General features: G+C 41.6%; 1 protein-coding gene across 1 annotated transcript; it reads right to left on the reverse strand.

Moving 5' to 3' along the window:
• Window positions 1-18,929: 18,929 nt before the first annotated feature.
• Window positions 18,930-23,672, reverse strand: LOC147300737 (uncharacterized). The gene is made up of 3 exons (XM_086284830.1): window positions 23,492-23,672; window positions 22,386-22,739; window positions 18,930-19,070 (listed from the first exon to the last, which is right to left on the reverse strand). Exons 1-3 carry the CDS (start codon window positions 23,670-23,672, stop codon window positions 18,970-18,972), a joined length of 636 nt encoding a protein of 211 aa, XP_086140956.1. The 3' UTR covers window positions 18,930-18,969.
• Between the last annotated feature and the right edge of the window lie 276 nt (window positions 23,673-23,948).

The following is a 23,948-nucleotide window of genomic DNA, read 5'->3' on the forward strand; positions in this document are numbered from 1 at the left end:
TGAGAATACAGGGTGTAATTGGATTGAAATGAAAGCCTGAACTCATGATGGTTTAGAGATGTCCACCGTCACAAACAAAGAGGTAAACAAGAATAGAAAACACACATAGACAAAGTGTTACATGTGAAATTATTTCTGGAAAGAATCAGAAGTGAGATAGTTTTGAATTAAGAAATCAGAGAAAAGATGCATGAATTAAACTTGACTATAACATACAGAGGCAATGAAGAAAGCAGCTTACACTCACTGAACATTAACAAAATACATAGGAAAAGCAATGAAGACCTGCTTACACGTATATACATGACATAAGTTGGGATTTCTGACCAGAGAAAGGGAAACGGGTAGTTTAAGTACTTATGATAATAATGAAAATGTCTCAGTTGTGTTTCTATAGGGGCGAAACAGATCTGGATCAATTTTCCACGTGCAGCGGTCGGAAGAAACCTGTAGGTTAACTTGACTGGACATGCCAAGGCAAGTTTCTGGTTGAATTGTTTACAGCGCCATGTCTCCATAAACATGACAAGTGGGCCCTAACTTCTGGCTAAGGAGCAGGAATGGTGTGAATAAGGTGGGAGCTTAAAATTTGGGTTAGCAAATTTGGGAAAGACAACTGACGGCTTGAGTGGAGAATTGTGCAGGAGTCTGACACACTGCAAAAGCAACATATGCAAATTCACATACACAAGCAGAAAATGCATTAACCTTATGAAGACAAGACAAGCTCATGGAGATTAATGCATAGACACTGATTAAACCTGGCCAAGAACACAAACATATGCAATGAAGAACAGCTTGCTATTTTGTATGGATGATACAATGGTGTGAATGTTTAATAAAATACATTTGAGTTTGTAATTGAGGAATAGAAGAAGCCATATGACAAAGGGAGTGAGTTATGTAAACAAAAGTGATTAAAGTAGTTTTAAAAGAGTGACTTAGGAGTGCTCTCTCGTACTGAGTGATCAAAACCAGTGATCACTGTAGAAAGAAATAAAATGATTTAATGAGTTGGGAATGTTTAAACATATGTTTCTGTTGTTACAGCTTTTTGAGAGATGACTCAGTATGCACATTAGCTGGAGTGAGTGGTGACGTAGGAGCTTCCTGTATGTGTGTGACTGTGACTTTCAGGAAGAGGAAGCATAGCAGAGACGAGAAGTGCAGATTGGGGTAGGGAATTTATAGTTTAGTGATTATATGATGTCGTAAGGGGTCTTATGCTGAATTTAAGAGCATAAGGGGGTGATTTTTGTGTGCAAATTGTGTGGTTTTAATGAGACTTTCGGTGTATTGAGGAGGCGAAATTATGTGGTGGCAAAACTTTTGTGCGTTTAAGGTTGTTGAGGTTGTTGTGGTGATGGGTTGATTTTGTCAGTTAGGTTTGGGTTGTTGTTTTTGTTTTAATAGAGGGAGTTTTAGGAAACATGGACATGTCTAAAAATTGGGCCCATTATTTTGTAACAGTGCACTTAAAGAAAACCTGTCGGGTGATTTTGTTTTGTTTTTATGAGCTAACAATCAGCTCTATTTTTTCCATTTCTGTTTTAAGCAGGCCTGCAACAGCGCTGAAAATTCTCGGGGAGAGCAAACACAAGGGGGGGCTCTCCAGATTACAATTGGCTGAGGAGAGCTACCTGTGGGGACTGATCAAGGTCGTAAGTCCCTGTAAAAAGGATTTTATGCGAGTCGATCCAGTCCAAAAGCATAAAGAAATATTTTCCTATGGAAAATAAAAATGACTGAGCTCATTTTGCTGAGGGTGGAGTATCTGATCGTGCGGGAAGCTCCACTATCAGCAAATACATGGTGTGACTGCATGTGAGTGAATGTGTGACTGCATGTGAGTGAATGTGTGACTGCATGTGAGTGAGGATGAATAAATGTGGACAAACACTTGTTTTTACCAGAGAAAATTTCTGTTTTGTTTTGTTGACTGGGGTTAGATTATGGGATTATAGTATATTGTTGGGAGAATGCCAAATGCTAAAGGGGAAATATTTTTTGGTGTAACTCAGTTATCATTAATTGAAGAAACACATGACTGATAACTGTTCTGTTTTAAGTTTATTTTCATGACATAGATTGGATCATGAGTGGGGAAACTGAGCATTTTTAAGTTTTGTATAGTATCTTGACACATGAAATGTATCAAGATTAAGGGGGGTTTAGGGTTTATTAATTTAATTGTTTAATAATTTAGGATCATTTTAGGACTTTTGGGGTTTTTGATCATTTGGATATGGTAAAACTGAAACTGTTATTTTTAAGTTAAGGTTAAAGGATTAAAGTGAACTTGTCACGGTTTGCGAGGCAAGCCGTGTGGAGTTGTAGAAAAGGACCCAAAAGGCGGCAGCTCTGGTGCAGGTGAATATTTATTTACAACGGTGGGCACAAAACAGCACTGGTGGAAAAACAAGAAACCGGAAACCTAAACTGGGTAAGCTAATAACACGAACCAGAAACGAGACGCAGGGAGACCGAGGGGAAACAACACAGACGAACCAGCAACTACCATAACAGAAGACACAACTTAAATACACCCAGAGAACACAGGGAGATTACACACAGGTGGGGAACACAGGGGATACTGATAAACATAACGAGACAGGGCAGGAGTGAACACAACATTACGCATACTGACGAGAGACTGTCAAAGTAAAACAGGAAGTACACAGAGGTTCAGACAGGAGGAGAGAAAGCACGGGGAGAACACAGACATAACAGGCTGGGGGAAACATGGAATAAACACAAAGAGAGACGAGAGCTCATAAATACACAGAGGGGCACAAGGGGGTAAGAGTCACAAAGGGAAAAAAAACACTTAGGGAACACCACAACAGGACACCTCAGAAAACCTGGCCTAAATAAGGAGCGAAAATACAAGGAACCAAGGATACTGGGCCAACATGGCCCAGGACCATGACAGAACTGAATCCTGTTTAGAAGATACAATGCCGGTTTTTCAAAGCTGTGAATAATTCTTAGAGGGAAAATTAGTGAGGGTTGAAGGAGTAGAACAGCTTTGATTTCTTTTTGATTTCTAGAAGTAGTGGTTATAATGTAGGCTTACACATACAGATATTACATAGGAGGTATTTTTACATTAAAGGGAGCAAATGAAATAAAAAGGCTATACCAAAAACGGGTTATAACATAGGAAATGTGAGGTTAAAATGAAGTTAACACATAGGAGTTGTTTCAAGGCAGCATTTAGCTATGATGAAATGTATACAGGAGTAATTGCTTATATGCTTAAACTTAATTGATTAGAATGGTTGTTTTCTTTTGGATCTTTTAGAGTAGAGGAACTTGCAGCAGCGACAATTTGATCAGATAAGGGAAAAATAGAGCGAGCAACCGGACGTGAAAGCAGGGCTTAAAGAGTTTTAAAGTGATGAGGAACGTTGAAGAATATACATAAATACAAGTCAATAAGTTAAGAGCATAATTAGGATCATGCTTTTGATTAAAGAGTCCCAAATAGGATAAGTTAGGGAGATGCAGGAAAAGGTGTTTTGTTTCCTTTGCAGAAGATCGATCTCGGCGTCCACAGGAGGGGCGAGGATCCTGGAGATCTCGAGGCCTGCAGAGAGGGACCGAGAAAACCTAAGCTTACACATGGAGTGTTCTCGAATGGGAGCTGGTTGAGCCAGAGGACGGCTAGAGAGGGTCTGAGCGAGGACACAATGTATTGCGACCTCTGGTGTTCCAGAGGTCGAGAGAGGGAGTGTGGAGCAGGGAAATTATTTTACTGCTATTGTTAAATAATTGTCATCATTACCATTGCATTAATAATATAATCTGGAGTTTATATTGCATTCAGGGGTTAAACAGTGTCTCTTTCAGAAAGACTGAGTTGCAGGCTGACAGGAAGTTGTATGCAGAAGTGAAAGCAGGAAGTTATTTTGAGCAGCAGGCTAAGACGAGGCTTTAACAATGTAACAGATAGCTTTAAGAAGGCTTTAAGGTTTTATGCATACAGGTATTAAATTAACTTTGTATTCCAGGTGCAGTTATAACTATTTTATACATATTGCATATCTGTGCTTATTTGAGTTGATGTTCAGGTTCTTTAAAGGTCTTAAGCTTCATCTAGTGAGAGTGTCTAGATGATCCATGCTGAGGGAAAACTAGAACATAGAAGGAATTGCAATACATGCTTACAAAACACTTATATATCAGATCATTTTATATTAAGGTTTTAGTAGAGGTTCTTGGTTAAAACATTTATTTAGTAGAAGACATACACATAGTCTCAGTGAGCTTCTGGTCTGGTAAAAGGTCAGAAGTGCAACAGGTGAATTGAGAAAGAGCATTTGAGGACGAGACACAGACAGTAGGTGAAGAGGTGACACAAAGAGCATGTGAGGTCAACACACACACACACACACACACACACACATTAGTTAGAGAAGAGGTTACTCATGTCTGGCTGTAACTGCAAAAGTGTCTCGGTAAAAGAGGAACTGTTCCTTGTTGTCTCGGCAAGAAAGAGGAACAAGACAAGAACTGAAAGGTAGACAGGAAGGGCCAGCCATAAAAATAGAAGATGATGTTCTGTCTTAAAAGCCATGGTGGTGTTGATCTGATCTATGTATAAAATGTATCTGTGACGCATGAAGGGGCGTCAGTAAATCAAACCCTGATGCTATAAAATATCTGCTCATGCTTTGATTAAGTCGAGGACTACTGGCTGTCTGCGTACAGAGTGTCTTCCCACACGTGTGTTCATTAAAATCATTGTTTGACCAAAGAGCTTCTGGACCAAGAGTGGTTTGTACTCTCCCTCCTCAATTTTGAACCTTAACACTACATAGACGTGTATATATCATAGAGGAAGAGAAATGTTGAAGTGACCCACAGAGCAGCGTCCCCACAGTCAGGCAGTGGGGAGGGACCATCATGCTCTGGGCTGTCTCTCTGTTTAGGGTGCAGGACGACGTCACTGCACTGAGAGGTCAGTGTACCATGTAGTGTGAGACCTGAGACGACTGAACTATGATGTTATTTTTCTGGGTTTAGTTTCTTATTCTGTCACTAACATGAAGCTATCTAAATAAATAAAAACAATTAAATTAAATAAATATTAAAGGAAATAAAATATCTTCCAAACAGCTGTGTCTCATCAGACCTCAGATTCCTAAAGGAGAAGCTGCTGCACACAAACAGCTACTGTGTGTGTGTCACTGTATTCATCATGATCTCAGGCCAGCCATCTGATGCAGGCTTGACTCTAACTATGAAGGTGGAATGTATATCGCCATGGCAACCCTAGCCTGGTCTGGAACAGGTGAGTGATCAGCAGGTACGACCAGCCTGCTTACTGACCAATCAGCTCTCATGAGGGTGTGTCAGAGCTGTGTGGAGAGCAGCAGTTTCAGGCTGTATCCCAATTCAGGGTCTGCAGCCTTAAAGGCCGCATTTTAAGGCCGATTACGTCACAGCGATGCGACGAAGGCTGTCCCAATTCAAAGGCTGCTCGAAATGCGGCCCTCAAATGCGTCCTTCATTTCCCTGAATTTTAAGGATGTGGCGGTGTAGACTTCGTGGCCCAACATATCCCAGAATGCACAGCGCGGCGGTGGGTGTGGATAATTTTGCCGGAAAAAAACGGCAGATGAGGGGCGGCGAAGAGTAAACTTTAAGTAAGTACGGAGATTTGGCGGAGAAAAAAAAGCGAATGGTAGCATAGAATTTAACAAAGTTTCTTTAAACGTCAGTATTGCCAAATAAACTAACCAACTGTCATATAACTAACAACATCTGTCCTATCATCTCTAACACCCTGGAGGACAACGAGGAGAGTTTAGACGCTCTCCAAGATTACATCGACCGGTGCTTCGAAGATTTAGTAATGAAGAAGGCCCAGAGCGCGTCTTCCCCGGCCAAAGCTGAGATGCCGTCATCTAAAAGATAATTTAAATCTCTAAAAGAATCCCTGGAGTTCAGCCAGCAGCAGGTGGAAACACTTGCTGTGGAAAACGCCACGCTACGGGACTCGGTCAAATCTCTGACCGAAAATGTGACCCAATTAAACATAGAAAATAAAAAAATAAAAGAGACCGTTATAGATTTACAAGCCCGTAGCATGAGAGATAATCTGGTGTTTTCTGGTATTCCAGAGTCTGCCGGAGAGGACGCGGAAACGACCGTGAGAAGCTTCATTAAAATCCACCTGAAGCTGCCGGAGGACACGGTGAAAAACATAGGGTTCGATAGAGTGCATCGCATAGGGGCTCCGAAGACAGGAAGCGGGAGACCACGTCCTATTGTAGCCAAATTCGGCCACTTCAAGCAGAAGGAGCAGGTGAAGAGTCGCGGCAGAGAGCTGAAAGGAACGGATTTCAGCGTGAACGATCAGTTCCCCAGAGAGATCCTGGAAGGACGCAGGGTCCTCTTCCCAGTCCCACGTAGTTTTATCCAGAAAGGCTCCCGGGCTGTCATCGCCGTGGACCGGCTCTACGTGGACGGACTGCTCTACCGCGACCCCGGCATCACTCCAGGGCTGTATTGACCGCACACCAGATAAGAATCCGCTACACTCTTCTCTTCACTCACACTCTTGTATTAACTTTTGCTTAACTATGTAATTTCAGTTTGCTAATTTAGTATAACGTCACCGTCACTCTCCGCCAACGCTTTGATTGGAATGTTTCCGTTTTTATTTCTATTTCCCTCTCTCTCTCGTGTCGTGCACCTTGCTCTTTGGTTTATTTGCTTCTCTTTTCTATCACTATGTCGATCACCTGTTTCCCTATCCATCCACAAGCGACACTGTCTATTTCTACATGCTTACTCTGCACGATCACGCACACACATGCGTTTAAAGGCAACACACTTACAACAGCCACACAGCGCACACAGATATAGGACACACGCACACATTTGCTCATATTAGTTATTATGCACACACATAGTCAGACCTATGGAGCTTCTTACCGCGCATTTTCTTCTCTTTACTCAAAAAAAAAAAGAAAAAAAAAAGATGTGTTTCCATTTTCCTCACCCGTCTAAGCGAGACATACAGCGTACATCATTAGCCACAAACACACAACTATGGGCATGCTAAGATTTGTCACATGGAATGTGCATGGAGCTGGCTCTACGGAAAGAAGGTTAAAAATACTTAACCAACTTAAAACATTACAGGCAGACGTTGTTTTATTACAAGAAACCCACATGCCTGTCACAGGTTTGAATGAACTTAAAACACCTGAGTTTCCTAATGTGTTCTCAGCCTGTTATAATTCTAGACAAAGAGGAGTAGCAATTCTAATACATAAATATTAATTTCACAGTACTCGATACAGTTATAGATCCAGAGGGCAGATTCTTAATCGTCAAACTATCTATACTTAACCAAAAGCTAGGTATTGTAAGTATATATGGTCCAAATGTTGATGACCCCTCATTCTTCCACGGTTTTTTGAGTACACTCTCCGAACACCTAGATTGCACAATTGTTCTTGGGGGAGACCTCAACCTGGGACTAAATGAAGACATGGATAGGCTCAATACAGCAGGAACTCAGCGTGACTGGCAGTCCACAAATATAATCAATCAGTATATGAGCGACTTTGGTCTTTGCGATGCATGGCGCTCCCTTCACCCCAACAGTAAGGAATATTCTTTCTTCTCACATGTCCATCACTCCTACTCTCGTCTGGATTATTTTCTGGTCAGCAGCTCACTGCTGAGTAACATTACAGACACTGAGATTCATCCTATAGCTGTCAGCGATCATGCTCCTGTATCTTTAAAACTAATGTACAACAATAATACTACACCAAGTAAAAACTGGAGATTTAATACATCACTGCTCAAAGACGAAGAGTTTATCAAATACTTTAAAAAAGAGTGGACTCTATATTTAGGCTTTAATGACACTCCTTGAACATCAGCATCTGTCCTCTGGGAAGCAGGGAAAGCCGTGATGAGAGGTAAAATAATCTCTTTCTCATCACATAAGAAGAAAGAAGAAAACAAAAAAATTCAGGAACTAGAGAAAAACATCAAATCCTTAGAAAAAGCCTATGTGTCACACCAAGATCAAGAAATATTAAACAAAATATGCAAGACAAAACTAGAATTAAATGAAATTATTAATAAAAAGACTAAATTCTTAGTACAAAGACTTTGCCTGCAAAATTATGAACACGGTAACAAATCCGGACAATTTCTTGCTAACAGTTAAAAATCAATAAAGAAAAAACAACTATATGTGCTGTTAAAGATTTATCTGGGAATACAATATATGATCCTAAAAAATAAACACAATTTTTAGGGATTTCTATGAAACTTTATATACACCACAAATAAACCCATCTAAAAACGAAATTGATCAATTTCTCGACAACATAACTCTTCCAAAATTATTAGACACCCAAGCAGTGAAGATAAACAAACTGCACTCACGGTAGAGTCGGTGGTTGTTCAGAGCGCACAGTTCATCAATCTTATTCTGTAACGAGTTCACGTTGCCCATGATCACTGTCGGGATTGATGGTTTGAATCGCCTCCGGTGATCCGCTTTCCTCGCTCCAGCCTTGCAGCCTCTGTAGCTCCTCTTTAGCTCGGCCAGGATATTGTGTCTGATGCCGGTCTGTGCCTTTGTGTTTAGTGCCAGCAGCTCCGCTCTTGAGTAGATGAAGGAGCTGGTTCCAGAAGTTTTAAAAAGTGCGTTATCCATAGTATATCTAAGAGGTAGAAAGCAGAGTGACTAAAGGAAGGTAAAAAAAAGTTTGAAAAGACTAGTCTAAAACAGTTGAAAGTTAAGAAACAAGTTCGGTGTTGCAGAGCTACTTGGAAAGGCTGCCGTCACTCCAGTGCCATCTTTATCTCTATGCTGGCCGTCAGACTGGGGTCTGGGATGCGGGGCCTCCCCGCTACTGCAGATAAGGAGGTGGTCCGCTTGCCTCCACCCCAGAGAGAAGGGTTACATCTCCTGGGTCTAGGTGCGGCTTGCCCCTCTGAGGGCGGGGGTACCTGGACCTGGGAGATAGAGTATGTTTGGGGAGTGCGACTGTCTGTGCAGTGTCTATTTGTGTCTGTCTACACGTTGGGTGAGTGCCGAGTATTTGGCGGTGAATATGGGGTGGGAATGCACGTCTGTGTCCGCGTGTGCCTGTTCGTCTGTGTCTATATGTCAGGTTGGGTCTTAGACTCAACCTCTCTGGGTCCATCTCAGGCCCTCTAAAGTACGGAGGCCTATCTCCCCTCACCACACTCCCTGCCGGTGGTTGATGCCCTCAGACGTTGGTGTGTTGGTGGTCCTTGTCGTCTGGGGCTGGGCGCTCATGTATGTACCGGCTCACTCCTGGTGGCTGATTGGCGGGGCCGGGCGCCTGTGGCCCTGCTGGGCTCCTTCCGGGGGGTGGGATGCCCTCAGGCCTCTGGGCCTGAAGCTCGGTCCTCTCTGGCACAGCTGGCTGCCGGCAGAGCCCGCGGGCACGCCACTGCAACCCCCTCTGGCCTCTGCTCCGTAGCTGCGGGGTGACCTCTCATTTGGGGCTCTACTCAGCTCTTCCCAGGAGGGTGGCACGGTTCCCCCCCTTTGGTGGTCCTCCTCGGGTCCTCGTACTCTGGGGCCTCTGGATATCTGGGGCCTGGATCTCCTCCATACCTGCTTCATACCCTGGTGGACGGGGCTGTGGCTCCCCACACTCCCTAGCAGATCATTACATGGAGAAACCTTTGGAATACAAGCGCGCTGATCCACACAGGTGTGCACACAGGTGTACACAGACGCGGACTACAGCTTTCTTGGCTGCTGCCTCAAAGCACATTGTGTGCTGTCTATCTTGCGTGCTGCACAATATCGTTTATTATTTAGTATCTACTGTTATCTACTGCTAGCTAGTTTATTGTGATGGTGCTTTTTTTTTTATTATGTTGCTCTTTGTTGTTTGCTTTCTCTTCTGCTTTTTTTCTCCATACAGGTGATCCAGGTGTTTTGTTTGTTGTTCTTTCTTTCTTCCCCCCCTTCTCACCGTCTCTTCTCCCCTTTGGTTTTCTTTCTCTCCCTCTCTTTCTTTCATTCTTTCTCCCTGTCCTATCCCACAGTCATGTCTGTCCCGTTTGTAGCAACTGAAAATAAAATAAATTCATAATTATAATAAAGGTCAATCAAATGGACCAATATGGCAAGGCCATGATGATCCACTTGGTAAAATAAATCCGCTTGGCATCTTTCTTGGCCTTAAGACAACAATTCTGATGGCTATAGATCCAAACGGGACACACACAAAAAAATAATCTGAAACTTAAAATTGTCCGCAGCCTGCTGTTGTTACCACTGTCCTGTTTGAAAAGGAATGAGAGAAGCTGGTTATTTTGACATATGTGCATGTGCCGATATTAAACCCAGGAGCAACATTCAGGTAAAAGTGTAAGAACAAATGATCCGTCAATAAAGGATAATGTTGGATCAGTGTTTCAATATTTATTTATTTCAATATGGCAGCCTGGCTTCTGTCAGTCTGCCCCAGGGCAGCTGTGGCTACACCTGTAGCTGCCTCCACCAGTGTGTGAATGTGAGAGTGAATGAATAGTGGCATTGTAAAGCGCTTTGGGTGCCTTGAAAAGTGCTATATAAATCCAATCCATTATTATTATTATTATTATTATTATTATATCTTTTATTAGATGTTCGTGTGGTTTGGTTATTTGCCTTTTGGTTGAAAGTACACTGAGAGAGGATGTTTTTCTTTAGTGATCTTAATAATATTTTTTTCAAATTAATGTAATTTTTTCATCTAATTGAATACAATCTATTTGTGTATGATTGTCAGTCCAAAGAGGGAGAGAGGAAAGAGGGAACGTGAGGAGAAAGTACAAGGTGAGGAAGAACCAGGTAAGCAAACAGACAGGGAGCAGTGACAGGCAGAAACTGTTAAACTGCTTGAGAGAGTTGACCACCAAAAGTATTTGCCAACTTCAAGGTGAGGCGACACAGGTTAAAATGAAAGGAATAAATCTGCAGAGCCATAGTAGTATCTGCAGTAGAGATGTTTTCATACATTGTATCATATACAAAGTTGCCTCCATTTTTATAAAAAATAATTTTTTATCAATAACTTGTACATTTCAAGGACTCTACTTTTGGAGTCTATTTTCATGTATCTGTATTGTATTATACATACAGATTAAAAGTGAATCTCTGTCCAAAAAATGCACCCAGTTTACTTCTTACTCGCTATGAGCACCATTCATCATTTTCCCCCAGTAAAGTAATTAAGGTCAGGATATGTATTTATTTTATTCCCATCCATTCTTCGTTTGCAGCATTTAAATAACCTTTATCAGATTTGGTGGTTTTGTTACTGTCATGGTCCTGGGTCGGTGACCCAGCGCTTTTAGTTTATTATCATAGTCCAGTTTATTATGATGATGATTATTATTGTTTGAGTTCTATGTGTTATATTCTGTCTGCCTCTGAGTCTGCGTCTGTATATCCGTCTGTCTATGGCAGGCCTGCCCAATCCCGGTCCTCGAGAGCTACTATCCTGCAGCTTTTAGATGCATCCCTACTCCAACACAGCTGAATCAAATGGTTTGATCTCTTCAGCATGCCATCATGTTTGGCAAAGGCCTGATAACAAGCCATTCATTTGATTCAGGTGTGTGGAAACAAGGATGCATCTCACAAGCTGCAGGACGGTAGCTCTCGAGGACCGGGATTGGGCACCCCTGGTCTATGGTGTCCCCCCCGTCTGTTTGTGAAGCTGTCTGTTTAGTTCAACGTCTTGTTTGGTTCCCCGTGTCTGAGTTTCCTGTTTTATTGTGAAGGTCTCTGTCTGATGTGAGTGTGTTCAGTTTACATTTCCCCTGTCCCGTCAGCTCTGATTCCTCCCAGCTGTGTTGCCCTCCTGTCTCTCCTCCCCTGATTACTGGTGTGTGTATTTAAGCCCTGTGTGTTCTCCTGCCTGTTGCCGGTTTGCCTGCGTTACTCCGTGTCCCGTCCCTCGTCCGTGTCCCGTCCCTCGTCCGTGTCCCGTCCCTCGTCCGTGTCCCGTCCCGTCCCGTCCCTCGTCCGTGTCCCGTCCCGTCCCGTCCCTCGTCCGTGTCTCTCTGCCTCTCACCCCATTCTGGTACCGTCTCAGGTTTGTCATTTAGCTTTCCCAGTTTAGGTCTTTAGTTTTGTCTTCCCTCTTGCCTGTTTTGCCTTCTCACCACTGTGTAAATAAAACATCACCAGCATTATCATCTACTGCCTGCGTTTTGGGTCCTTTCTCCCTTCAATACCACACGGCTCGCCTCGGCAGCCGTGACAGTTACAGACTTTAAAAAAAGTGTTTTTCTTTTCTTTCACAAATGTGGATTAAATTGTGTACAAAACAGTGATGTCATGTTTTGTGACGAGGACCCAGGCACAGAGAGACTTGATGAATTTAAGAATCTAATATTAATAAAGAAATTTGCAGACTTGCACAGAGATGGTAAAATTATGATGACTGATAACGGAGACGGAGACAACAGACGATGAGGACAGGGAGGAACAGGGGTTTAAATGCACCAAAGTGACAGTCAGAGAGAACTCGGGACAACATTTAAGGATGCAGGGACTGACAGAGACAGGGAAGAAGTCTCATTGTGACGAGTAAAGTTTATCTCTCCTGGCTGGGCAGCTCTCCTGGTGCTCAGCACCCCCAAAGCTCTGATCCTAGAATCGCCCCTGGTTAAAAGTACTAAAGTTAGAGTTCAGAGTTGAATATTAGATTATATAAAGCTTATTCAAAGTTTGGTTAGCAGAAATGTCAGCATGTAGCACAGAGCTACAGTTAAGAGTCTGAGTGAGTCTCACAGGTCTGAATGTGCATTAAAAGCTCTTTATAATAATTAGACATTACATTGGGGACGGCTGTAGCTCAGTACAGCGGGTCATCTACTGATCGGAAGATTGGTGGTTCAATCCCTGGCTCCCCCTACTCTGCATGCCAAATATTCTTGGGCAAGATATTAACACCAAGTTTTCTCTGGTGTATCCATCACAGTATGAATGTGTGTGAATGGTAGTTAGTAAGCACTTAAAGCATAGAAACAGTGCTTGTGTGAATGTGGCACGCGTTGAGTGCTCAAGGAGAGTAGCAAGGCGATACATAAGAATCAGTCCGATTATAATTGATTATTTTAACTTGTTTGATCTGCTGCTCACAACAATCAAGCACAAGCAGACATTTTGAATTTTCATAGTTTTACAGCTTTTCTTGCCGATACAAACCTCACTTATTCATACTATACAAAGTAATTCAGCAATAAACTTTTAGAGACAGAAAACCTTTTTTCACTTTATGCTATAGAAACTTTAGGTTTTTTAAGACTAAAGATGAGCTTTGAGAACTTTTCTGTGATTTTATTTCTGACAGGTTAAAGAGCCGTGCTGACAGATTTCTGTCATTGTAACTTTTTCTTCATCATGTAGAAAAACAGTTAAATATGTGACTCCTTCACAGTGACAGGAAGTTCCACTGGTCCGGCCCATTAAGGTCAAAGACGGCTGTCTGTGGCCCCCCATGTAAAGTCAGTGTGACGCCCCTGGTGTGAATCATGAACTTCAGGAACTGTTAGCGCTCTAGTACATAAGTATATAGCATAGCAAGCATGTCTAGTCACTGACAACACTACTAGCTGTTCCTTCATTAGCAGTTAGCATTAGCCATGCTAGCTTCCTGTTTCTGTGTTCAACAAGCTGCTTGTTCTGAGTTGAGGAGAATAAGAAGACATTTAACATTCGATGTAGCCTCATTGTTGAGTATTCAATTCAATTCAGTTCAATTCAATTCAATTTTATTTATATAGCGCCAAATCACAACAAAAGTCGCCTCAAGGCGCTTCATAGATACAGAGAAAAACCCAACAATCATATGACCCCCTATGAGCAAGCACTTTGGCGACAGTGGGAAGGAAAAACTCCCTTTTAACAGGAAGAAACCTCCGGCAGAACCAGGCTCAGGGAGGGGCGGCCATCTGCTGCGACCGGTTGGGGTGAGAGAAGGAAGACAGGATAAAGACATGCTGTGGAAGAGAGACAGAGGTTAATAACAGATATGATTCAATGCAGAGAGGTCTATTAATACATAGTGAGTGAGAAAGGTGACTGGAAAGGAAAAACTCAATGCATCATGGGAATCCCCCGGCAGCCTACATCTATTGCATGATAACTAGGGGAGGATTCAGGGTCACCTGGTCCAGCCCTAACTATATGCTTTAGCAAAAAGGAAAGTTTTAAGCCTAATCTTTAAAGTAGAGATAGTGTCTGTCTCCTGAATCCAAACTGGAAGCTGGTTCCAAAGAAGAGGGGCCTGAAAACTGAAGGCTCTGCCTCCCATTCTACTTTTAAATACTCTAGGAACAACAAGTAGGCCTGCAGAGCGAGAGCGAAGTGCTCTAATAGGGTGATATGGTACTACAAGGTCATTAAGATAAGATGGGGCCTGATTATTTAAGACCTTGTATGTGAGGAGCAGGATTTTGAATTCAATCCTGGATTTAACAGGAAGCCAATGAAGGGAAGCCAAAACAGGAGAAATCTGCTCTCTCTTTCTAGTCCCTGTCAGGACTCTTGCTGCAGCATTTTGGATTAGCTGAAGGCTTTTCAGTGAGTTTTTTGGACATCCTGATAATAATGAATTGCAGTCGTCCAGCCTGGAAGTAATAAATGCATGAACTAGTTTTTCAGCGTCACTCTGAGACAGGATATTTCTAATTTTAGAGATGTTGCGCAAATGGAAGAAAGCAGTCTTACATATTTGTTTAATATGTGCGTTGAAGGACATGTCCTGGTCAGAAATGACTCCAAGGTTCCTCACAGCGTTACTGGAGGCCAAGGTAATGCCATCCAGAGTAAGAATCTGCTTAGATACCATATTTCTAAGATTTTCAGGGCCGAGTACAATAACCTCAGTTTGATCTGAATTAAGAAGCAGAAAGTTAGCGGCCATCCAGGTCTTTATGTCTTTAAGACATTCCTGCAGTTTAACTCATTGGTGTGTGTTATCTGGCTTCATGGACAGATAGAGCTGGGTGTCATCTGCATAGCAGTGTAAATGTATGCTATGTCTTCTAATGATACTGCCTAAGGGAAGCATGTATAATGTAAACAGAATTGGTCCTAGCACTGAACCCTGTGGAACTCCATAATTAACCACAGTGTGTGAAGAGGACTCTCCATTTACATGAACAAACTGGAGTCTATTAGATAGATATGATACAAACCACTGCAGCGCAGTACCTGTAATACCTACAGCATGTTCTAATCGCTCTAATAGGATATTATGGTCGACAGTATCGAACGCTGCACTGAGGTCTAGCAGGACAAGCACAGAGATGAGTCCACTGTCAGAGGCCATAAGAAGATCATTTGTAACCTTCACTAAAGCTGTTTCTGTGCTGTGCTGAGCTCTGAAACCTGACTGAAACTCTTCAAATGAACCATTCCTCTGCAGATGATCTGTTAGCTGTTTGACAGCTACTCTTTCAAGGATGTTTGATATAAAGGAAGGTTGGAGATTGGCCTATAATTAGCTAAGACTGCTGGGTCTAGAGATGGCTTTTTGAGTAAAGGTTTAACTACAGCCAGCTTGAAGGCCTGTGGTACATAGCTGATCATTAGAGATAGGTTGATCATATTTAAGATCGAAGAATTAATTAATGGCAGGACTTCTTTGAGCAGTTTTGTAGGAATGGGGTCTAAAAGACACGTTGATGGTTTGGAGGAAGTAATTATTGAAGTTAACTCAGAAAGATCAATTGGAGAAAAAGAGTCTAACTTAACATCAATGGTACTAAGAGTAGCTGTAGATAATATTACATCTGTGGGATGATTACTGGTAATTTTTTCTCTAATGATAAAAATTTTATTTGTGAAGAAGTTCATGAAGTCATTACTAGTTAACGTTAAAGGGATGGTTGGCTCAACAGAGCTCTGACTGTTTGTCAGCCTGGCTACAGAGCTGAAGAGAAACCTGGGGTTGTTCTTATTTTCTTCAATCAGTGATGAATAGTAAGATGTTCTGGCTTTGCGGAGGGCTTTCTTATAAAGCAGCAAACTATTTCTCCAGGCTAAATGATGATCCTCTAAATTTGTGACACGCCATTTCCTCTCCAGATTACGAGTCATCTGCTTTAGGGTACGTGTTTGAGAATTATACCACGGAGTCAGGTACTTCTGATTAGAGACCTTAGTTTTCACAGGAGCTACAGTATCCAGAGTCGTACGTAGTGAGGAGGTGAAATTATTAACAAGATAATCGACCTCTGTTGGAGTAGCGTTCAGATAGCTGCTTTGCTCTGTGTTGGTACAGGGCATTGAAGATGATAACAGTGAGTGGATTATATTCTTAAACTTAGTTACAGCGCTTTCAGAAAGACATCTACTTTGATAAAGTCTACTCTCCACCGCTGTGTAGTCAGTATTAAGCACAGATTAAATAAAGACGTCTAGACTGAAGAATATCTGAGCAGATGGTGCAAACAGCAAACAGCAGCTGCTGAAGACGCTGCAGTCCTCAGGTTGGAGGAACAGACAGTGACACACAGACAGGTCGGCTGCAGTAACACTTTAATACAGGACAGCATCAACAGTAAGTCCATCACATGGTCACAGAGTTATCACAGTACAGTCACAGGCACACGGCTACAACATGACAGCAGCTGCTGAGCCAGGCTCCCTGCATCATCCAGAGAAATAAAAGCAAACTATAAGGTGAGGCTGGAACCGACAGCACTGATGCTTTTCTCTGTCACATGTCAGTCTCTTTGGATTTCCCACTGCTGAGTTTAAAGACGTATGAAATGAGCCTCCACCCTCTGCTGCTCCCTGAGCTCAGCTCACGTCTGTCATGAGGCCAGTGCAGCAGCTGACTGCATGTTTGAGGCTGAAGGTGTTTTTCCTGTTAGTGATATTCAGTCACATTCCTGCTCTGTGTGTGCGTCTCTGTAACAGTGACATTCGTGTGCCTGCAGTGCTGATAAATCAGGATGTTTAAGGAGCTGAAGTCAGCAGAAACAGACGAAGCAGCTCAGTCTCACTGTTACATTCACTTTGTCACAATATTCAACTTTAAGGACACTTTCAGCAGACCTGAGGGAAATCCCAGAGATAACACTGTGTCAGGCTGCACACGAGCCGAAGGCAGCTTTTAAAAAGGCTTTTCTACATTAAAGAACGGACGATGACTTACACAGAGGGACATCATCATTAGACCTGCTCAGTGTGCAGGTTTGCTCACAAACAAGTCGACGCTTTGAAACTTTTTTCAAAGAGTTTTCTTTCTCTCTCCATTAAAACCAAACTGCCGTAAAATTAGAGACAGTTTATTTGCTAATATGTGACAGGAGTCATGTTCCTGTCTGTAATAGTCAGACTTGGAAAAATGATAAAGAAAAATAATAACAAGAGAAAAATGAGGCTAAGAGCTTCCATTCATGCAGGGATTACCATGGCAACAGAGTCATCTTCTTGTAAGAAGCTACACAGACTGTAAGTATAAACACTTCAGTTTGAAAATTGATTTGGTTTGGTTTGTTTTGCGTGTGTGTGTGTGTGTGTGTGTTGCAGAGAGCACAGTTTAAATGACTTACTGAGAACAAACACAGTGTTTCTTTTAAAGCAGCAAAGCTTCACAGCAGAGGATTTGTAAAGTTAAACGTGTTAAAAGTGTTTAAGTCTGAGTGTTTCGTACGGCGCTTGCTGTTTCACGGTGCATCACAGGATAATTGTCGTACAGTCACGATGCCACAGATAGAGACACAAAGCAAAGGAAACAAAGCTGCACTCGAGCTATGTTACAAAGAAATATCAGGCTCACTGCTGCTGAGTCAGGTTTCAAACTTGTCCTTAAACTTCATGTGTTCTCCGTGGTACAAGTACATACATAAAAATAAGGCTTCTGCTAAAAAGACTTAAGTTAGAGTTCAGTGTTGAATATTAGATTAAATTGAATTAATACAAAGTGTGTTTGCATTGCAGAAATGTGAGCATGTAGCACAGAGCTACAGCTCAGAGTCTGAGTCTAAACGAGTCTCACAGACTGAATGTGCACTTGAAGCCATTTATAATTATAATTACTGTATGTGGCCCCCATGTAAAGTGAGTGTGACACCCCTGCTCTAAATCATGGACTACAGGAACCATTAACACTCTAGCATACCGTCAGTATATGGCATAGCAAGCATGCCCAGTCACTGACGACACACGCTAGCTGTTCCTGCATTAATAGTTAACTTTAGCCATGCTAGCTTCCTGTTACTGACTGTGTTCATGTGCAACACGCTGATAGTTGCTGCAGTGATATTTGATGCTCCACAAACACTGATTTGATTGGCTAGCATTGGTCTGTACTGTTAGTGGAGTAAATTCAGTCTGTTCGTGAACGTGTGCAGTCTTTTGACAACAGTGTCATTTAGTTTTGGTCACAGTGGATGAGAAACAGTTTCACTGTTTGCTAAAAGAGCTGCACTGTTTGGTGGGGGCAGATCAAATGTGTGCTTTAAACTTACTGCACTTCTGATTGGATCTTGTTTACTGACAGAGGTGTTTAGTTATCGTCTTGTTTTCATCATAAAAGTCAGTGAAACTACTGTGAGTCCTGCCTGTGAGTACAAACATGCTAAACAAGTACCTCCCTTAAAACATGACCCATGAAAACTGTAGATTAAAAGAGGAAAACTGCAGTGAATCAAGCACTGTGATTATCTTTAAAAACAAACCACAAAAACAAAACAGTTTCCACCCTTTACATGTAATCTCAGCATAATCACTTATCCTCACAGCCACAGTGAGTGCTTGTGTATTTAGCTGTAAGTGAAAAATGTCACATCACACATTAAATGATAGATGTTATATGGGGGAAAAATCCCAAAGCAAAATAAAAACCAAATGAATGAAAACATCAAATAAGTTTCTGTTTAAACTCAGAGGCAGGAGTTTCAGGTCAGAGGTCAGTGTTTACAGCATCATCAAGATTAAACAGAGAAACAGAAATATGAGAGAAGACCCAAAATCAAAAATACCAGAAGAGACGTAGGTGGAGCAAACCGCCTCTCGCCAGCATTGAGTGGTGGAGCTGCAGGTGAGAAACAGGAGACAGGTGTGAGACATGATCTACTCCCTGCTTTCTACAAAGTCTCATCACCAATATCTTCATAAAAGAAAATGTCAGAGGAAGGTTTCCAGCACCATGTTGCATTTATGCCTTGAAGGATTAAGACAGTTCTGAAGTTAAAAGTGGGCCAACCCAGTGCTAACAAGGTGTACCTAACAACACGAGCAGTGAGTGTAGATTGTTGAGAACAATCTACACTCACTTATATTGTCATTATTACACTAATTGTCCTATAACTCCTAGTACCTCAGCCTCATGTGTGCAGACGTTTTATCCAAGGGCCTTCATACTGCTTTAAATTCTCTTTAATATTAATTTCTTTCTTGATCAAATTAAATAATCAAGGGGCTGTAACTGAAAGAACAATGCTCCAAGTGTCCTGCAGTGCACCCCCTACCCCCCTTAAGCAAGCAGTTTGGTGACAGGAAAAGAACCACGCGCAGCCATCTGAGAGGCCGGCTGAGGTGAGGGGACGTGGACAGGACAAAAGACACGCTGGGGAAGAGAGCCAGGGAATAATAATTACTAATGATTCAATGCAGAGAGGTGTCTAAACACAGAGTGAGTGACGAAGAAACACTCAGTGCATCATGGGAATCCCCCAGTACACTGTTAAAAAAAACATCCTAAAACAACGGTAATATTCCGGCAGCTGGGGCGCCAAAATACGACCGTGAAATAACAGAAAATAACTCCCGCATAAAAATACGGTTATTTCCAGTAATGAAAATACAATTAGTTGCGCTAATTTGACATGGGATCTCGCCTTTTTCAAGTGCCGCTAAACATTAAATCAGGAACATGTTAATGTGATTAAACAATGAAATCATCTATAAATAGGGGAAAAAACATCTTAAAAAAACGGTAATATTCCGGCTGCTGGGACGCCAAAATGCGACCGTAAAATAACAGAAAATAACTGTCCCATAAAAATACGGTTATTTTCAGTAATGAAAATACAGTTTGTTGCGCTAATTTGACATGGGATTCTGCCTTTTCCAAGTGCTTTTAGACATTAAATTAGGAACATTTTTACGTGATCAAACTATGAAATTACCTATAAACAACAATCATAATACGTAAATGTACAGAAATATACAGTTAACAGTTGGTTTGAATAATAATTGATTGCATGCCCTGGGACAGACTGACAGAGGCGAGGCTGCCATATCGCACCATCGGCCCCTTTGGCCATCACTAGTAGGCGGTAGGTGAAGAGTCTTGACCACGGACACAACGACGGAGGGTGTCCGAGCCGGGTCGCGAACCAGCAATCTTCTGATCACAAGGCAAACTGCCAACTCTTGAGCCACGAACGGCCTAACCAGCAATGATAATAATACTTATGTGATGTAACACAAGCTTATAGGAATCATGTTATACACTTTCCCATAGCATTACATTTGAATTCAACAGTTCAATCTTTCAAATAACGGACAGATATTTGTGAGATCATGATACATTTGTGAATGTATTTTAACAATCTAAATATGCATATGTACAGACAGATACATTTAATACTCATGACAATTATGTTGTATTACATTACAGTGATTTAACGTTAATTTACATTCAAAATGTGAAGTCAAAGTCTATTTACGTAACTTTAATGATATTCTACAAGAACAGAACATTACTGTAAAATGCACAGTAAAGTACCTTCATATTAGGGTTTTTTCCTATGGTCGCAGCCATACCCGCGACCTTGTTGTTAGTTCACATTCATTGGCCGGTGCTTAGCATCATGTTATTTATATTTATTGCAATTCCTACCTCTACATTTCTTTTTCAAAATATGTAATTAGCACAGCGCGTCCGTGCAATGTTTTACATTGTGGCATGCAGAGAAAACTTAACAAGGAAGCTCACAGAGAGAGATTGAGCTTGTTATTTAACTCCAAGCTGGTAGGGGAGCTCTTCATTAAAACACTTGCCGGTGCTACTATGTGCCTCAAGGTTCAACAACAGAAATCACTCATGGTACAGCACTCTCTCTACGAAACAACAACTGTCAGTGACGCTGCACCACGGCGTAAACACAACATTCAAGATAACAGTTAAAAGTAACGTAACCATAAACAATAAAACAAGAACATCTAAACAGCACCACATGTCCCAAGGCATGCTTTTTTCAGTTGAGGCAGCTCTCTAAAGTAAAACCTTTTATTTCTTTTTGTGACTTGGAGAGAGTGTTGCATGCATTTGTGACCACTCGCCTTGATTATTGTAATGGACTTTATATTGGCATTGATCAGGCTTCACTATCACGCTTGCAAATGGTCCAGAATGCTGCTGCTCGCCTGTTGACAGGGACACGCAAACATGAGCACATTACCCCTGTTCTTGCCTCCTTACACTGGTTGCCTGTCCATTTTAGAATTCATTTTAAAATTTTATTGCTTGCTTTTAAAGTCTTAAATGGCCTGGCTCCTTCTTACCTGTCAGACCTTTTACACCAATACACTCCACAAAGGTCTCTCAGATCATCTGACCAGTCACTCCTTGCTGTCCCCATGTCGAGACTGAAACACCGAGGGGACCGAGCTTTCGCTGTTGTGGCGCCCAAACTATGGAACAAACTGCCCCTCCATATTAGGCTGGCCCCAACACTTGAAATGTTTAAATCACTTTTAAAAACACACTTTTTTTCAAAGGCTTTCTAGGAGTATTATCAGAGTCAGTTTGTAGTCAGTTTTTAGTCAGCTCATTCTTAATCTTTTTACTTTGTTAATCTTATACATTGTATATCTTATTGTTTATTCTACTCATGTTGATTTATTTTTATCTTCTTTTTCAATTATATATTTATTTTGTTTATTGATTTCATTGTATGCTTAATGTATGGTTTTTAACTGCTATCTCTGTTTTATTATTGGAAAGCACTTTGGTCAACTTTGTTGTTTTTAAAAGTGCTATATAAATAAAGTTGGATTGGATTGGATGATGGGAGACATTTCTGGACGTATTTTTATGATCTAAATATGCATATGTACAACAAAATATATTTAACAAACAAGTAAATTGTGTTTTATTACATTTACAGTGATGTTATGTTATTTTACATTTGACGTGTCAGATCACAGTCTACTTATGTAAATGTAATGATATTCTAGAAAAACAGTACGCAACTGTAAAATACACAGTAAAATAATTTGACATTGCTATTTTTTGGAACAGTGTAGCCTAGACTGCAGCGTAACCAAGGTAACTGTAGTTGTGATTTGGCGCTGTATAAGGATCAGAGAGAAAGGATTGTGGACGACTCTACAAACTCACCCTCTGGATCAATTATCAGCTGGATGATGATGATGGTGTCAGCGTTCTCAATGGGAGTCTTCGACTGGTGCATTTCTGTATCGATGGCCAGACACTCATATATTCCACTCTCAGTCACATTCTGCAGAGCCGAGGACAAATTTCCATTGTTCATCCTTCTATCCATCAGATGCATGCGGCTCCTTGAAGGTGGATACTTGTTGGCTTGATGAGACGTCTTGCTCTGGTACAAAAGCACTTCTACTGGCTTCACGTCAATTCTCCTCCACACCACAGCCGCGATGGGATAATCTTTATGAACTTGACACGGCAGAACGACATCCTGTCCACGCACAGCTCTGATGATTGTCAGGTCTGCAGGAGAGGAGACAAAACAGGACAGAGAGTGTTGGTATCACTGAGACTGGGAATCATTGTTTCAAGTACCTGACAAACAGTCCCACACACACACACACACACACACACACACAAACAAGCATTTATGTTCTGTTGTGAATAAAATATTGGCTCATGTGATTTGAAAGTCTTTCAGTTTTCATCTGCTGGGACTTGGATTGTAAACTGCAGAGTGGATTGATCACTGATCAGTGTTTGTGCGTCTAAAGGTTGATACATAAATAGTGCAGTCAGTGTTTGACTGTCCACAGAGTCTCCAGTTCAGGTAATTTAAATAGCAGATGGAATCTGAAGTGGATTACTCATCCGCCCGGCGATGCATCAAGTAGGGTCTAAAAGCTCCTTTTGCTGCTGAGTGATGTCTCCCAGGAAAAAAGTTATATGTAGACCTTGTTGTTCGAGAAGATAAAAGGAAAAAAAAGTTTTTTAAAAAAAATTATAGTTATTATTATTATTATCATTTAAATCTTGTGTGACTGTTGTAGCAAGCACACTCAAACACAGGAGCCTTCAGCAGAGGAGACCTGCTGTACGCTCCTCTTGTGAAACTTTTTATTGTATTTTATGATTCACATCACTGTCACAGTGGGTAAAGGCCAAGTTAGTGAAAGACAGGAGGATGTCACATGATTAAATGTCAACAACTTGATTGGATCGCCAAGGGTGAGCAGGTATAAAAGTGAGGTGTAGAGGAGATTCGGGGTTCTTACATTTTGTCTTCTGACTTCCGGTGTTGCTGTCACTTGGTGTTTGCTCTCTTTGTGGTGGAGCATCACATTCTGTTCCTGTTACAACACACACAGTGGTAGTGAGGGCCAAATGAAACTTTCTGAAGCTCAAGTTGAAAAAGGGTTCATTACTCGAGGCTTTCCAACACCTTTTTGGTGACATCTGGTGGCCAAACTTATGAAAGGAGGATTGAATCTACAACTTCTTCATTATGACTGTCCACTTAACAGAGCCGAGCTGACAGCTTCTGTTTAACGTTATGTTAAAGTTCTGTCACTGTACATTTCAGACCCGGGGGCAGAATTGCTGATGGCCTGGTTGTTATTTAGCAACAAGCAGAGCGTCCTCTTTTCCTCGCTGGCTCCATGACGACTCTCATTACCACACATACTGGTTCACTATCGCTCGCACAGAGACACCAAAGCTGAAGCAGAACTT

This window comes from Aulonocara sp. 'chitande type north' Nkhata Bay, unplaced genomic scaffold (assembly GCF_057382095.1).
Source record: "Aulonocara sp. 'chitande type north' Nkhata Bay isolate Kocher_YH1m ecotype deep benthic unplaced genomic scaffold, A_spYH_male_GT1.1 unmapped_scaffold_4, whole genome shotgun sequence".
Lineage (NCBI taxonomy): Eukaryota > Metazoa > Chordata > Actinopteri > Cichliformes > Cichlidae > Aulonocara > Aulonocara sp. 'chitande type north' Nkhata Bay.

Excerpts from the sequence above, each read along its gene's own strand:
- LOC147300737 (XM_086284830.1), bottom strand. The coding sequence starts at position 23,672 with ATGTCACCAAAAAGGTGTTGGAAAGCCTCGAGTAATGAACCCTTTTTC. Across the intron at positions 22,740-23,491 it reads CGGAAGTCAGAAGACAAAAT|ACCTGACAATCATCAGAGCT; the intron begins GTAAGAACCCCG and ends CCTCTCCTGCAG. Across the intron at positions 19,071-22,385 it reads GCTGATAATTGATCCAGAGG|CTCCACCACTCAATGCTGGC; the intron begins GTGAGTTTGTAG and ends TCTCACCTGCAG.